This window comes from Nicrophorus vespilloides, unplaced genomic scaffold (assembly GCF_001412225.1).
Source record: "Nicrophorus vespilloides isolate i.1.1-1 unplaced genomic scaffold, Nicve_v1.0, whole genome shotgun sequence".
Taxonomy (NCBI): Eukaryota; Metazoa; Arthropoda; class Insecta; order Coleoptera; family Silphidae; genus Nicrophorus; species Nicrophorus vespilloides.
Window position 1 is genome coordinate 59,141 of NW_017097680.1, and position 17,748 is coordinate 76,888.

General features: G+C 32.9%; 1 protein-coding gene across 1 annotated transcript; it reads right to left on the bottom strand.

Annotated features, from left to right (window-relative positions):
• Window positions 1–1,364: 1,364 nt before the first annotated feature.
• LOC108560719 (ras-related and estrogen-regulated growth inhibitor-like protein) lies at window positions 1,365–13,238 on the bottom strand. Its single transcript, XM_017918387.1, has 5 exons — window positions 13,030–13,238; window positions 8,540–8,618; window positions 7,280–7,336; window positions 4,187–4,443; window positions 1,365–2,137 (listed from the first exon to the last, which is right to left on the bottom strand). Exons 2-5 carry the CDS (start codon window positions 8,613–8,615, stop codon window positions 1,820–1,822), a joined length of 708 nt encoding a protein of 235 aa, XP_017773876.1. The 5' UTR covers window positions 8,616–8,618; window positions 13,030–13,238; the 3' UTR covers window positions 1,365–1,819.
• Between the last annotated feature and the right edge of the window lie 4,510 nt (window positions 13,239–17,748).

Below are 17,748 nucleotides of genomic sequence, written 5' to 3' on the forward strand. Positions count from 1 at the left end.
TCAAACTTTCCAAGGAGATGCAAGCATTAATAAATATTTATTAAGTATGAAACTATACAAGCAGATTTGGCTCCCAATTTTTTTTTCAAATTGTTGTAATGTTCATTGGTCTATACGATGCACCCCAAATTTATTGGACGATGTTTATGAAATAATATTAAATTATCTTTAAATTACTTACAAATTCATAATTATACAGCAGAAATAATTAAAGTTTTTTTTTTATTTGCTTGTGTTTATTTATGTAATTTTATGATTGTAGTTACCTAGTCATTAGTAACTTAATTATATATTACAAAAATAAAAAAAAATGTAAATTTCTGAAAGAAGATGAATATTTTTCAGCTTATCCAAGATTTATTAATATTGCTTTTCTGTCCGTGACCTCTAATTTTCTCTGTAAGAAATATGTGTTTACTCGTTGCTATTTCTTCGTTTTTCTTACCTTCAATTTCAAGCTTTCCATAAATTACAACATACTGGATTAAAATATACAAGAAATAAATAAAATTTCTTATTTATCTTATCTGCACTTAGTAAATTAGTGTAAACAGAAAATAGTTGTGAAATATAATAAGAAATATCAAAATATTTCATTGAAAAAAAAAATCATTATATCTATGAATGAATGCAGATTTTGTTTTCCTCTGTTGAAAATTGGGACAAATCTCGAAAAATCGGGACATCTGGTCATAAGGTAGTAACAAGAAATCTTTACTAAATAGTTACTTTCTTAACATTGTAAACGGAAAATTTCCTTTAAATTTAATGAATTATATAATTCTTAAGTTTCTTAAGTTAATTATAAAATAAAGTTTATAAATTGTATTTATTTCTTCAATGATAATCGAACTTGTTATTTTTGTATAAATAAAAAAAAATCAAAACGATAAATTTTCCCAAATTACGAAATTTGAAATAATGAATGAACGTATTTGAATATTCGAAAACTAAATATATTATTAATCATAAAGTTAGAGTTACGAAATCCTAACGTAAACAAGAAGCAATATGTTATAATGAGAGTGTAACCAATCGACTAATAAATATAAACAAACATATATGATGATACCCTTTGATATTACTGCTTGTTATTATGATTTATGAAATTCATTCATGGAAATTAGTTCAATGTCATCGTACATCTAAGATCACGGATTATTGATGATTGAATACAAACAAGTTGGCAAGTGTGCCCGAGTGTTACAAAATTGTGCGCGTGCGACATCCAGAAAGTCGCGACATTCCCTTTGCGGCGGGCGAACTGGAAGAAACTGAAAATGTAGGTGAAGGACATGGAATTAGGTGCAAACAGAGACAATTTTTGTTTTCAATTATTATTATTATTTTTTATTATTTTGTTCTCATAAAATATTCTGTAGCATAGTTACAGAAGTGTTCATACAAAACATACTTGATCTATAATATCACAGCCAGTTAACGCACACCCAATCATCCACATATATAATATATATTTGTTGCTCTTCTTCTCGTGTCCGTCCTTCATTCTAATTACATAACTTATATAGATAACATCGAGTAACATTTGCAAAAAAAATGAATCCATCCATTCTAGTAATACAGATATGGAAATGTCCGGTAACATATAATTATTATATAAAGATATTTCTTGATATGCCTTCTTCAAGGACAACGTGGTTTGACTATCTTGTATTAACTCGAAACATTCACCAGATGCACACCATCCGAAGCGCGCTTTTTCCTCATAAAACTGAGGTAAATATAAACAAAAATATAACTTTTGTTTCTTCTTTTTTAACTTCTTCATCATATCTTAACGAGTGGTTCCTGCTTCGAGTCATAGGGATGCCGTCGCCGTAAAGTTCTGCCTCCTTTTCAGAACTCTCGACTTGTAAAGATCTGACTTGTGGCAGACGACGACGGTTCCGCCTTGGTTCGTTGGATTTTGTGGAACCTTTCCGTTCGTTCCAATGAGAGTTCCAAGCATTTTGGAGACGGAGAATTTCCGGCTCTTGTGATTCGACTGCTGATTCCTGCACTCGTTCAACATCAGATCAAATGATGAGTAGATCGCATCGCTGTTCTCCGCCACTGATACCTCGTTGAACTGGATACCGTGTTGAATGCTTATTGTTCTGCCTTCGACTTCCTCGACCTGGAATCAAGAGAAAAAAGAACCAAATTTAGAAATGAGTTTCCCCAAACAATCATTCGCAAAAAAAAGTAAATACGCAGTCTCGTTTTATAGGGAATTGAAACATATGTCTTTAGTTTTGTAACGATCTATCTTTAACCGAAATATGCGAAGAATGTACGATTGCGCACATCATAATTTAAACAATTTTATTAGAAAATAAATAGATTTAATATGAATGATCGTAGTATTAGACAATATTATATAATATTATAGAATGTACGCTTAGTTTTAAGAAAACATTGATAATTGGTAAATAATAGTAATATTGTGCGAGAAATTAATGGGCTATAGTGTTTACTTTGGACGGCCAAGAATTTTGTTAATTTTCGTTTGCCAAGAGCAACAAGTCAGGATGCGAGATTCGGCAAAGCCGGATGAAGGCTTCTCCGTGTCCAAATGGAATTTACTAAATTTAGTCATGCCTTTATTTACCAACATTCGTGGAGCGAGGCGCATCTTGTTATGAAATAAATTCGCGGCTCGGCAACATAAAACGTCTTACAAATTGCTGGAGCCACCAGAATTATCTATAAATTATCCAATTCGGGCCTAATTTAGCAATACAAATAAACTGAGTAATTCCAATTATACAGATGTAAAATTTTCGAACCTTAATTAATTATTTAAGAATGATTTTGAAATTAACATTTTAAAATTTCATTAATTAATAGAAATTAAATAAAACAAATGTCAATATTTTTCTATATCTGACAAATTTTTATAAATATGTTAATTTTACTTTCAATTTTATAAAGGAACTGACAGAAAATCTTAGATCGATAGGTTTTTTGTGCAAAAGACCAATAAAAATGTTTAATTAAATAATCTTATAAATTTTTTATAAATATGTTAATTTTACTTTCAATTTTATAAAGAAACTGACAGAAAATCTTAGATCGATAAGTTTTTTGTCCAAAAGACCAATAAAAATGTGTAAATAAATTTTCAAATTAAAATAAATGTAGAAGTTACAAAACTAGAAATTATGTAATAAAATATATTGTTGAAGTTTGGATAAAATGTGATATTTTGTATGTAGAACTCTTATGACTTGTTACCTAATTTTATATGATTTATTGTAGAGAATTGTGTAAATTTGAAGTAAACTGCGGAACAAGGTTCGGACACTTAACGAAGATTGACGTACTCGTTCATATATAATTATACAGATGTAAAATTTTCGAACCTTAATTAATTAATTTAAGAATGATTTTGAAATTAACATTTTAAAATTTCATTAATTAATAGAAATTAAATAAAACAAATGTCAATATTTTTCTATATCTGACAAATTTTTATAAATATGGTAATTTTACTTTCAATTTTATAAAGAAACTGACAGAAAATCTTAGATCGATAAGTTTTTTTGTCCAAAAGACCAATAAAAATGTGTAAATAAATTTTCAAATTAAAATAAATGTAGAAGTTACAAAACTAGAAATTATGTAATAAAATATATTGTTGAAGTTTGAATAAAATGTGATATTTTGTATGTAGAACTCTTATGACTTGTTACCTAATTTTATATGATTTATTGTAGAGAATTGTGTAAATTTGAAGTAAACTGCGGAACAAGGTTCGGACACTTAACGAAGATTGACGTACATGTCAAGTAGAAAATGGCTCGATTTGAGTAAAACAGTTTATTTTCGAGAGTAATCAAATGTTTATGTTGCCATGCTATGCGGTTTTATGGTTGGCCAAGTGTGTGTGTGGATCTTGCGTCAATATTTGCAGGGAATTGGCAAATAGACTAGTGCCGGACTAATTTTATTAACTTCCGCGGTGTTCACTTATCCGAGAGGCGTTCGGCGAAATTTTCCGATTTTCCCGAGGAAAACGCCTCCAGGAAAAGATTCCAGCCGAAGGAGAAGGTCAACGACTGGACTGGACCCACTATTTCCGTAATGCATATAGTGTACGTTCGATGCTAAAGATCGATCCGTGTGTGGTCTGCAAAACGTTTGCATGCGCGAGACTTTGGCAAAGAACTTGAAAGAAACCAACCTGTCTGAGGTGCTCGAGATCTGATTTGTTGGCAAGCATCATCACGGGCATCTGGTTTCGGATCTGCTGAACCCTCTGCAATAACTCGGTGGCATGGGAGAATGATGTTCTAGAGGTGATGTCGTAGACTATGACGCAGGCATCGGCCCAGTAGATGGCTTCTTCGGGGAAGAGTGCTAATTCGCAGCTGCATACATCGACGATCTCGACTTCCAACGAGGCATTGTTCACCGTCAGCGTTTGGCGGTACAACAGATCTGGAACAAGAGCCAAGAGATTAGTTTTCCTGTGATTGCGAATGGAAAAGGACGAAGTCTTCGAAGTTGCGAATGCACGGTTTATAAATAGGGACGATTGTTGAAAAGCACGACCGCATTATCATACAAATATGAAGCCGGGAGACCTCTTTGTTTGTTGCCAAGTGCAGTCAGGCCAAAAAATAGATATACAATATTTGATACGTCGAGCGGTGCTGCGTTAAAAACTACCATTAAAATCGATCTTCAATTACAATTTTCCATTAAGAAAAACACAGCTCAAACATAACACAATTACGCATTTAGCGTACATTTTTTTTATAAATACGAGCCACAATAGACCAAGGTCAAGAATATTTTAGAAACGTGAACGAAATTCAACACCACATTCACAACAATTGGACATTTCTACATTCACAAAGAATTTTTTTTTATAAAAATTAATATTTTATTAATACAAGTATTTGTCATTTACGAAACGAAATTCTTGAGATTCGATATAGTGACTTATATAATAGAAACGCTGATTTATTTGACCAATTAAAGAATAGATCTTGAGAAGCAATTGCATTTTTACTGCTTTTATAAATGTAAGATGTAATGTTAATTTGTTAGACACTGTGTATATTGTTTCTGGTTTCGCAATGAAACTTCGTCTGATGGACGAAAGACCTTCCAATCGGAACGAATTAGAGTTTTTTTTAAGTGGATTGGCGTTCCAAGGAGGAGCCAGAACAACACTTTTATTTCTTCAGTCCAGGCAGAGTGGGATATTGGGTCGAGCAGGTGTTCAAAATTTCGTTCGACCTGTAATTTGGAGCTTAGCTGTGTCTACGGAGCGGAGAAGCTGCGACACATTCCAACATGCTTATAAATAGAGACAATCTCTGTGCGCGAAGAGACACATACACACACACACGCTCTCGCATACCTGAGCAAAAATATACATATATTAAGACAAACAGAGAGACAAGAGATCGAAAAATAAAATTATGAAGATCGCGCTGCTCGCGCGTGTTTGTTGTTTGCCGATGTTGCATCATCGCTCACGGCTGCAAGAGTAGCCAGTTGCCAAAAATCAATGAACCTGCACTTACTTACTTACTTAGTCACCTACAGGAAAAGCCTTTGTATTTAGCGAATGCGGCGCTCGCATTGTTTGTTGACTGCACCTGCGTGCGAAATTCGGAGCGTTTTCTAGGACGAACTGAAGATTTTCCACTAAATTTAGACACGATTCTGGCGAAAGGCAAAACCCGATTATCGCCACCGTCGGCTCCTCCTCCTCCTTTATTTTTAGAGCCAGGCAAAGCGAAATTTTCAATTTCACCAAGAAAACGCGGCACTTGCATCTTCAGAATTGTTGCATTTGCAAAAAAAAAGTATATATATTACGTATTTTTTTTTTTGGAAAAAACGTGACGCACTTGCTGTCTGCCCACTGCGCTGATTCATTAAATGTGATGCAGATTTTGTGCTACGTTTCACTATTTTCAACAATCACATTAGCATGCGCTTCCGCCAAAAAATAACCATGATTACATCGATCGTTTCAAGGCAACGTCCTGTTTTCAAAAACAATATTATCATTAGATTTTCATTGAAAACAAGAATTTTTTTCCACGAAATATTCATTTTCTAGATACAATTCAAAATACACTTTAGATTTATATTTTATTAATAAAGTGAACGAACACAAAGAAAATAAATGTCAAGAGAGAGTTACATTTTATGCCTTTGTTTTCGAGATCCATTTTAGGATTGGGCGAAACAGTTTCATTTTACGACAATGTTTTTCTTAATGATTTCGTAAATTAGGTCCAAACAGTATATCACTTTATATTTAATTTTCACGATAATTTATATGGAATTTGACAAGATTTACTAAACGTTTTAATCTAATTATTTAAATACTGAAATATCTAAAATTTAATAAACAATTATTTTTATCGAATCGTTACAATTTGTTAAAAAATTGACTAAATGAATATATAAGTAAATAGGAGACAATCAACATTTCTCAAAAATGAATGTGATTCAAAGAAAACAGTGAAAATTTGTAATGAAAATTGGTAAACAATTGTTGCATCATTTTGGCAAAACTGTCTTCACAATGAGACGATAATTTATTTTAGATAGGTGAAAACGGTTTCAACGCAGCTTCTTTCCAAACTACTTTCATAATCGTTGAAGAAACTCCGGCGTTTCGCAAATGCTAAGAAAACATGCAATAAAACAAAGCCCACATTATTTCAGCAGCAATGTTTTACTTCGATAAATTAAACCGTATTCCATTATGCAATCAATCTTATTATAATTAAATGTGATTTATTGAGAAATAATAGGATGTGATTGATATGATGATTATTGCAATGTGTTTGGGAACTTAACGTCGTTTCTGTCGGAGCGTCGAGTCAACTTGCATTTCTAAGCTAATTTAGTCACATTAATCAGTCGAGGGGAGAGAAGACTATTTTTATGACTGTTTATTACACGCATGCTCTATTTATATAATTATTAAGGAAATTCTCACCTTGGAATTTCTTTCATACCTCAGAAGTGTAAATTTTTAGAACGCACCGCATTCCTGCCTCAACTCACTTTTTTTTGTCACACAGTTTTTACATCAACACATATTTCTTTCAAATTGAATCATAGTATAATATTAATATACAATTTCGTGCATTTTATTAACTATTAAAAACTAAATTTTTATATTTAAACTAAATAAAAAGTTTTCATTACTTTTAATAATATTTATTTATACTAAGAAGACTTCGTCACAATTAAACTTTTATAGAAAAAATAAGCGACAAATTTCAAGAAATTTATTTACCTGTGTTTCTTCTGTATTCGCCGATAAATCTCCTCGTCAGATATCGAACAGTCAATGCTGAAAATAAAAGAAAATTGTGGATTAGTTCAGCATGTCAACGGAATGTAGGTTAATATTTAACAATTTATTATGAAATTATGAAAAAACAACGAGATTCTTCATATTTGACAGCTCACGAAAGTTAAGCAACGTGCGTCTCGGATAGCACTTGGATGAGTAATCGTTACTCTTAGTCAACTGAAGATGTTTAAAAAAAAACGTGTTTTTTTTTCTAAAGTAATAAATACATCTCTTTTACAAATTAGATAGTTATAAGTAAAAAGAGAAACATCAAATATTAATAATAAACTTATTTATTTTAGTTAAATATAATTTAAAATAATTGGATTTATTAATTTGACTTTTTTTTTCAAGATTTATTAACGTTCAATTTTTGACCTACTTTTTTTTATTTTTTTTTGCGAGTACTTAGCGGTTAGTAAACAGGATACTCGGCACGACTTAGGGAATGCTAAATATAGAAATCGTAGACTAATTGTGGAGACGACTATGAATAGACGAGTAAAAAAGAATTCCTGAAATTCTTGAACAACTTTTTCTGGTGCAAGAGAATTTTGGATTAATTTTGATGTATTGTGTTTTCGTCGCTGCGTGGATGCAAACCGCGCGTGTGTGTAGAGATGATACATATTATTTCTTTTTTTTTGTTGAAGAAGTAGAAAAACCTAGGCGTCTATTATTACGCTACTTTTAAAATCGGTTTAAAATCTTTCGTTTCGTGCCGGACGGCGTCTATTTTCGGGCGCTCGGATGTGCCGGCAAATAATTTTTGGCCAAGAATCGACAAAAATATTATTTTATTTGGGCACACGTTCCCCTCGGCCACCATTATTATTTCGGTTTTTTGCGCGCATCGAAAGAGAGGCACGAGGATATATTTTTGAGAATATCGGATCGAGCAATTCGGCCTAAACTGAACAACAAAATAATAATAAAAAAAACAATTATTATCGAAACGGAAGGACCTTAAAAACGTTTTATGCCTCGTAAAAATGATGCCTAGAGATTTTATCGAGGCGAACCGACATCCTTAGATTCTTATTTTGTAGTCTGCGGTGCGAATTGTGCAAACAACTGCAATACGAAGGATGAAAAAGAAGTAAGCAACTTCTGGAACGGATCTGTTTCTGTATTTTGATATTTATTTACAGATTGCGTCAATCTTTACTGACCACTTATCCTTAATGATGAGATTCCTACCTGATTTCCCCACGTTGGATTTCCCTATCACCGCGATCCTCACTTTCGCCATGTTGCTTTTGTCCTCCGTTTTCATTGTCTGTGGATCAGAAAGAAGAAAAAACATGTTTTAGTATTTTTGTTTTTGTTAGGAAATCGTGTATACAATAATATTATTTCGCAGACTTTGACTCCTTTTCTCAATGAAAACAAAACCATTCGTTGTCATGGCTGTCTTCGGTTTTATGGATGCAAGACACTGCAGATGCAAAACAAGTGAAACGATATTTATACCTTAGTTGCATTTAGATATATCAAAGTCCCATTATTCGATCTAGCCATGGAATGCCTAGCAATGCATGTTTGAACTCTATTCAACACAACAAAAATAAACTTACAGCAATTTATTTTCGTCTAGCAGTTTTGAAATATTTTCAATATTACAATTTCATCAAAAAAATTACTTTTACTGAATGTTGTTACGTTTTCGAAAACATCTATTTATTCCTGAAATATTTATTGTGGAAGCTTCATAAGGCAATGAAAGAAAATAATCAAATATATATAGTTTCGAATGCAGACACATATCTTCACTGTGAAAATTTACGAGTTAGTTATTCAGAAAAAAATAAGTTTAACGAACTTATTTGCTCTCACTTCATCCATCTTCCTCTTGAATCCATCTATTCTCCAACCATCCATCTCACTCGCTCTCCTATTGGCATTTCAAGTGATCCATAAGAGCGAGAGAGAGAGAATAAGAGAGAAAAATCTCTAGTGGAAACTTATTAAAGAATTCGAAAGATGAATGATGTTATTATACGGCGGGCGCCGGTCGCGAGCAAAAAATATTTCGCACGGCGTTTGCCAAAAAAAAGAAACAGAAACATAAATGTCGACAACGACATGGGAGAATACCGTCTCTAATAAGTCGAGCGACAAAAAAGGTGTGGATTGATTGTTGTCGCCGAAGAACTTTTCCAAAATGCGTCAAGGATCAGGTTAAACACACTCCAAAATGCGTCGGTTTGAGCATATGACGTACCCGTACGTCCTGTCCATCCAAAAATAAAAATTCAAAATTAATGAGCTTCATTTGAATCTTGGCAATCGATTTTTTCAGAATCTCCGATGTTGCAATTGAAATTTAATTTAATTTGATTATTGCTGATTGGAATTCCGTAGATTTAGATGAGTCATAAAGAAAACATTGAATGTTTATTTATTTATTTTTGTGTTACGAACTACTTATTTTTCTAAGGCGAAATGAACTTGTAATTTTAAATAGTACCCGGTCTTATTCATAGATAGCTAAAAATAACAAACATATTTATTATTACAAACAGGAGTTGTGCAAATAGCGTCGATATATTTGCGAAAATGCAGGATTCTGTAATGCTTCTCCTGGGTCAATACACTTTTCGTTTACGAAAATATTATTAATTGCTTGTTTTCACTTTTTTGGAAGCTGCAGTGATTATTTCCGGAAGGTGTATTTTCATGTTAGGTAATATTAGAAATCGCTGAGAGGAATTCAACGGAAAAGGTATTAAGATTGAAGAGTAAACAGTAGTTATTATTAGTCATATATTCCGGAATGCATCTCAGCTGTCTGGAAGTGAACCAAAGGGAAACAAAGTATCCGAGTAAATTTACACGGTGCGCAATGATTGATCTTGGGGGGAACAGCAACCTTGTCACTTACTTAAGCCGCATTAGCTCCTCTTTAAAACCTTTTAAGTCTCAAGTCCAGAAGTCAAGTGAATCACATAAAGAGAGGAGAAACGTTTGAAGCAATTCCCAATTTCCGAAAATATAATGTTGGAATTCCTGAGCGCAGCAAATAAAGCGATTAATTTAATTACGCTTTGGGCAATCCTGTCGTTTCGAAACGCCGCATTCCTCGAGCGTTATGAATGTAATATTTTCTTTCGCGCTTCACTATTTTCGTTTTTCATCATCATCAGCCCTTTATTAATTTGTATCTCTTTATCTTCGCGAGGAATGCAGAGATGTCGTTGCGTAATCCGGTCACTGTAAACGTGCCCCAAATAATCGGCAATATTTGTGCAATAGTTTGATCATTTTTGGATGAAAATTGGGATAGCCCAATGGGATGAGTAGTGTACACACACGAATGCCCGAGAAGTGAACGGGCGCTGAAATATTTCGAATTGCTTCGCGTGTTTATAAATATAGAGGAGGCGAGATGTTTAACATTCTTGCGTTCGGGATCGACCGTTTTTAGAGCGAGATGGAGTCATGCGGTGTTATACAATGTGGAAGGAGTGCGATAAATCGGAATATAAGTTCATTAAGCCCCAGGCAAAGACGAAACATTAGATTATCGGTGTTTTCGGAACGTGTCTGCCTGACGGATTATCCTTTGATGGATCCATTTACCGAGCGGAGGCTCTAAAAAAAGGAGAGCGTTTCCTCCTCGTCTCATCCTCATACAATTCTCGTCTCCACTTCGGATCGCAAACGAAAGAATGGTATTTGGATTCCGACGCGTCTATTTTTGCTGCGGCGCCGCGACGCCTGCCGCCCTGTCCGTTTTATTAGAAAAAATATCTATCATTGATAAATCTTTAAATGGCGACGCGGGATCAGAGAGCTTAAACCCACTACGAAATACTGGATTCCCACCACCTTCGAGGAAGCCGTCTCCATCCAATGGTAACCCACATCCAAACTGTTTTACTGGCGTAAACTTCCTGCCTTTAAAACATGCGTTCAACTTCTAAATGCACTTTTATTAAAACAACAATAATTGAACGTCCGATATCTCGAAATAGACTCTTTATACTCTCAACCATTTGCTTTTACACTTTTCATCCGACACAATAATATATATAAAAAAAATGTAACAATAACAAATTTTGCCGCGCATTGTGTACATTCCAAGCATCATTCAAAATTCGATTTCACTCGCGTTTTCCACTAATAATCCCAGTCTCAAAATAAATACATCGCCGCGAATTATGAGATGTTTTCGAGCGATAAACTTCCTCGAAGTGCTTCTACTTAGAATACCCGACATAGCTATACTAATTTCTCCATTTGATAGATGGAACAGTCTAATCCGAGTACTTCCTCAAACTATTTAGGATCTTAAACATAAACAAAAACGAAGAAACAAAAAGCGTTTAACATTCCAACGTAATACACGAAACACATGCCACTTGAATGTATTTCATAATTTTACTGCTCTTCACCACAGTTTGAAATTTTCATTTACTTTTATTACTTATTTTCAATTTTATTAGTTTCAAAATTGAAATTATTAATTAAAATTGTTTTTTTTTTAAATACTACTAAAATAAATATATCAATTATAAAAAATTCAATACAATTACTATTGTTTTGAAAAATTATTCTTGTTCTTGTTCAAAAACGTTTTATGAAATCAAATAAAAATTATATATTTTTGTACTATTTTTTTTTAGTATATTAGTTTGATTTATCATTGTATAAAGAATATTTTCTAACTTTTTGCTTTGTAAGTGCTACTAATGAGTAATATACAAAAAAACTGAAAGGCAGCAAATAGTTATTGGCAAATAGAACAAGGTTTCAGTGCCAAAAGAACTGAAAGCTCTATTGAAAAGTCGAATAATGTAAAACAGATTTTATGGGGTAACGAAAAGTAAAGATTAATGCAAAAAATTATAATGATTATGTTAAAATAAAAAAAAATCCACCATTAGTTAAAATATTGTAATTTGTAAAATTTGATTTATTTTGACTTATTTCTTAGATTAATTGAAAACAGTTGTAACTTAATTTAAGGAAACATATGTAACACAAATAAAATGTTGAAAATAATGAAAAAAAAAAACAAAATAAGAAATTCAATTCAATTAATTATTTGTATTCAAATTGGAGAAGTCAAATATTGTGTTGGAAACCGTGGTAAGTCCACATATGGAGAAAGCCTTCTAAATAATATTCCTAATCGATAAACCAAAACTTTCCGCTGGTAATAATCGAATGGAAATTATATACTGAATTTGGTTTGCATAATGTGCTTTGAGTTTGGAATTGAAACCTTGTATGGTGTTACTTCATCAAAATACTTACTTTCCCATTCAATTCTATATATTATATTTGTATTTTAAACCATAAATAGAAAATAAGTAAATTTTCTACAAATTTCTTTCTTTAATTGTGAGAAAATCATGTATTTAAATAGAATTACTTGGAATGAAGAAAAACGTAATTGAGTATTTAAGAGAAATTCTGTGAGCGTCGCGTAATTTTAGCATGCAGCAAGTGGAAGTGACATAACTTAAAGTTTATTATCGCGCTTAAAACTGAGGCATAAAGTATAAAGGACACTATTAAATAGAAATAAATAAAGAGTTTCCGTTTATTTCGCAGGTCGCAACCATAAATCATGCATCCCGATGAAGAAATACATCTTTGAGCCAAAATATATTGCAAAATAGATCACATCAAATCAAAATACGTTCACATCAAAGCCGCGACGAAAACCGGCTGCTATTTACCTTTTTTTGTTTGCGAATCGAACCCCAAAAAAGAAACGTTGGTTGCTTTTCCAGTAGACCTGCACTTCCTTCAAATTCGATAATGGTTGATGAAGCTTTTTGGTTTATATCAATCAATCAGTCGAGCACGGTTGTGGATAATTGTAGTTAGCACTTGTATTTTCTGTATCTTAAGGTGCGAGTGTTTTCGAGCGTCGACGCGCGTTGACTGAACGTCGGAGCGTCGCGACGCCTCCATATATAACCGACGCATCGTCATGGCAACGGCGAAGAAGCGCGCGCCCATCGCATTCTTTTTATTTTATTTTGTTTTAGCTTCCCGCAACAATTTAATTACTTTCAGACCGAATGCAAAAAAAAAAAAATAAGATTTTTCAAGAGAAAATAAATAAATATAATCGAAACACGTTAATTAGCAATCTTGGAAATAAGCGAACAACACGAGGGGAACCATAAAATTATTATCGTCGGTCACCGAGTGCCAAGTTATTCGCTGTATTTCCTTGATCTATAAATTTGCACGCACACTCATTGCTGAAACTTCTTCATCCAGAGCCACCTCCGAAATTATTTCTATTCATTTATAATCAGAAATAAATATCAACAAGTCCAAGAAGTGGACAAAAAAGAAAAAGATATGGATGAATAAAGAAATAAATAAACGGATACATAGATTGTGGCCCGTGTTGATGGGACGTAGTATGCTTATACCCATTGTAAACAGAACGTTCGCGAGGTTCCCCGATGTTGGGAAACGGCATAAATCAAGTTATAATATTCGGGATTCACATATTTATTATTGTTCTGCCTGTTTGTTTCTTCTCTCACTCTTCTTTTTTTTTTTCGCGTGTGTTCTTGTTTCTCGTGTCTCATCTATTAATTAGCCGAAATAAATCCAATGCCGATGGACCCAGATCCCACAGGAATGCGAAGGACCTCTTCGGATGACCTCCTCCCCCTTCATCGAGTCTTTCACGCCTCAATCCGCACGTTGCAATTAAACGCGAAGAAAGAGAGAGAGAGAGCCAGGACTTTGTGGAGCACTTCGTAAATCACGATAATACATATTTATTTCTGAAACGGCCTACTTTATTGTATTATTCTCTTGGATTTAATTAAATTGCGTGTAATTTGTTCTTCATTCCTGCGAAACGCTCCTGTATCCATCCTTCCGCTATTTATAATTGCGAGCGTGAAACTGTAAACCTTGGTCATGCCTATCAACCTAATTGGAGCGGCAAATACATAATTTATATTATTAATATTTTTTTTTTCGGACCTTAAAGCGAACGATGAACTTATCAATCACAATGACAAATTTTAAAATCATTAATGACAATTCTGACAAATAGCTTTTCTTACATAATGAAAATATATAAAGTCTAAATAAGTACAGTCGTTAAATTTTTCACAACCAAATTTATACATTTATGTACCATTAAAGTCATATATTATTTAGTTTTCTTTTATAATAATATTAATATTTATTGCAACAAAAATATGAAATAAATATAATACAACGTTAATACAAATTTAACACATGTATACTTATGAAGCGAAACTGTAAATAGACGATGCGTAAAATTGTAGGCATTCAAAAATGTTGACTAATTCACTATGTTTTTCCATTAGCTCAAAGTCAACTGTAATGAATACTTACTAATAGAGGTGACTTGAACGAAGAGAAAATATTATGGCGAACTTTCGTTGATTGACTACTACAAGTAATGTTGTTACTAACTTTCTAAACATTCGCTTCTTTTTTAGCCTTAAACATGTTTACGAATCTCACCAGATGCATTCTGCAGTACACAATAATTCACAATGTTTCCGCAATTGCGTTCAAATTCGCTACCGGTCTTTTCATAATACAAACATGTTATGCGGCTAATATGATCAATTGCCAAAGATAAATTTAGTTCGTTATTCTACAAAACATTATCCACAATGTCGAATTTGTTTATATTACTTTATTTAGTGTTTATAAATATATCAAAAGTTTTACTGTGTTTGATACACTTCAAAATTGTCTTCAAACTTATTTAGTCTATAACAACTTTATATTTCTTCGATACTTTTCACCTAAATCAAGATGGAAATATAATCTGAATAAAGAATCTTTAAAGTTAGAGTGAATTTAGAAATGGAATTAAATATATTTTGTAATGATTAAAATTGATGATCTAACAAAATATTATTTCAACTGATAAATTATGTGTTGCAATACACGTGCACTATTCTACAAAGGATTTAGAAAAAAATCTGCTTCAAAGCAGAAATTATGGCACGTGCGCCTCATGACATCGCCCTTTACTCGTGCAAGACATTATCATTATAAACTTTCATAACTTGCTCGAATTTTATCACGTTGCTGCAGAATTGATAAATCAATAATTATTAAGTATTGTTTCATTGCAATTTCAGTGAATTTGTTGAAAAAAAAAACTACATTAAACTGAAAAAAGTTAATCTATTATGTGCATGAAAAAAGTACAAATCTACGTTGAAGCAAATAGTATTGTTCTAGAATTCTATTATATTTGAAATAATTTATGTGCATGTACTGTAACACTTCCAGACATTCAGTGAAACATAAAGAAGGTCGTTCTACGCGTATTACATAATACGCGAAAAGCAGAATAAAAGAAAATGGATGGCCTTAGAAGTGGCGAGTCTGGAAAGCTCAGAATACGCGAACATAATCATAAGTTATTTAACTTCAGTTACAGCTCTCAAGTAATTACTCAATGCATTCAAAGAAACACGAGTACGTAATTACATTCCTTTACCCTTCTCGCATCTATTTATAAGATGTTTACGTTGTGAGGTATCCTTGCTGCATCCACCCCAATCCCACTAAAACATCATCAATTTATATTAACGGAGGACCACACCAAAAGAGGATCGAGCGTAAATTACCAATCGCGCTTTTCGTCCCTCAATTCCTCGACCGCAAGGTTAGTCGAGTAATTCGCTGTTTTATGCTTCCGGAATTCTCAGTAAAATATTTTTTGTCTTAAGTTAAACTGTTACACGTTCCGTGTGATTCACGACTGTTTTTTTACATTTATTTTTACACATTGCGTACTATTTGAGTTTTCAAATAAAAATACAAGACTATTGTAGTAGTAAAAGCCAATAACTATCAGCAAATGCGGGTGACATGTCCAATTTGTAAACGTTATTTATTACGAAACGATTTTCTGTCTAAGTACAACGTGAAACATACGTTTAAATTGTAAATAATAAATCAATGAGACATCGTGTTTTAGTTAGATTCGTAGACTTTATGTCTGCAATATTAAAATACGTGACAGGTGAAGGATATAATTAATATGAGCAGAACGGTGCGTGATCCAAGATTCTTAGTTTAAGACTTGGACCAGGGTTTCAACCTCCGGACTTTATTGCTGTATAAATCTAATTCAATGCGTGTAATCTGCCTGCCTGGAATCCTTCGTATAAAGCTTAGACGAAGGATACAAATGCGAAGCGTTGTACATGATCTTTCATTAGGACATTATTCTGGCATTCAATAAATACACGGGTTTAGTGCGCTCGTTTTTCAATTCGTAATTTTCTTAGAAATTGCATTTAAATTTTATTTCTTAGTCACTTTACTCATGTACAGATGACTATATAATATTAAGCATTAGGTGCTTCCCCGATTTCCGTTCAATTTTTGTTATTTATAGGGCAATGATCAAAAACAATTCTGGCAGCGCGATTGTTCTGTGACATATTTAGATTGGAACGTCGTTCATTCAGTATTGGTATTGTGGAAACAAATTCGACGCGAAACTAAACTGCAGCATTGGGAACAATAAACGATTTATAATTAACTCGTCTGTGTGCATCAGGAACGTCGGGCTGTAGAAAAACAGGGCAGTGTTAAATACACAGAGCGAAAAACCAATTGGCATTCCATTCATTTCGACGAGTATTGTCAATGAATTACTCGTCGAAATGAATGCTTTCGAAATGCAAATGAATTCAAATAAACCTATATTTCATTCTTGATTTTTATCAAATTATAACATAATGCTGCATCCACGCTATGTCTGACTTAAGACATAAATGTTTATCAGAAATAACAACAGCAGTAATAAGATTAATAATTTCTTCTTCTTCTTCTTCTTCTTCTTCTTCTTCTTCTTCTTCTTCTTCTTCTTCTTCTTCTTCTTCTTCTTCTTCTTCTTTTTCTTCTTCCGGTAATGAGTGTCCTTCTGGAAACCCCTTCACATTTAGCTGGGTCCTATCGACCCGTTTGCCACATATCGGTGGGATCATTTACTATCTACAATAATTATCATTTACTATCTACAACAAAGTGGTGCTGACACCTCTGCAAAACCAGTAAATCGAAGGGGAAATAATTCCCACTTCGACCCTGGAAAGCCTCGACCTGTCACAGGGTGACCTAAGTTGATACATAACATTTCGAGCCGGGGTTCTGGTGACTCTAAACCATTACCATTACCCCAAAATATTATTGCGTAAGTCGATATTACCCCCCCATTCTGAATTCATTAAACAATCAATGTCAATTTTAAATAAACATTATTTATTGAATTAATTTACATTTACATATTTATAAAAAAAAGTTACATGAAAATAGTAACAAATAGTACTAGACAAACAAAATAAAATTCTTAAATTGGAACAAACAAAAATAAATTGAAAACTTTCCCCCTTCAGGTTTTGGAAAAATGAAGTTGC

What these genes read in the sequence shown, in the direction of transcription:
- LOC108560719 (XM_017918387.1), bottom strand. Translation starts at nt 8,615, where the DNA reads ATGAAAACGGAGGACAAAAGCAACATGGCGAAAGTGAGGATCGCGGTG. An exon ending in ATCCAACGTGGGGAAATCAG is followed by an intron (nt 7,337 to 8,539) that starts GTAGGAATCTCA and finishes TTTTATTTTCAG; the next exon opens with CATTGACTGTTCGATATCTG. An exon ending in ATCTCGAGCACCTCAGACAG is followed by an intron (nt 2,138 to 4,186) that starts GTTGGTTTCTTT and finishes TCTTGATTCCAG; the next exon opens with GTCGAGGAAGTCGAAGGCAG.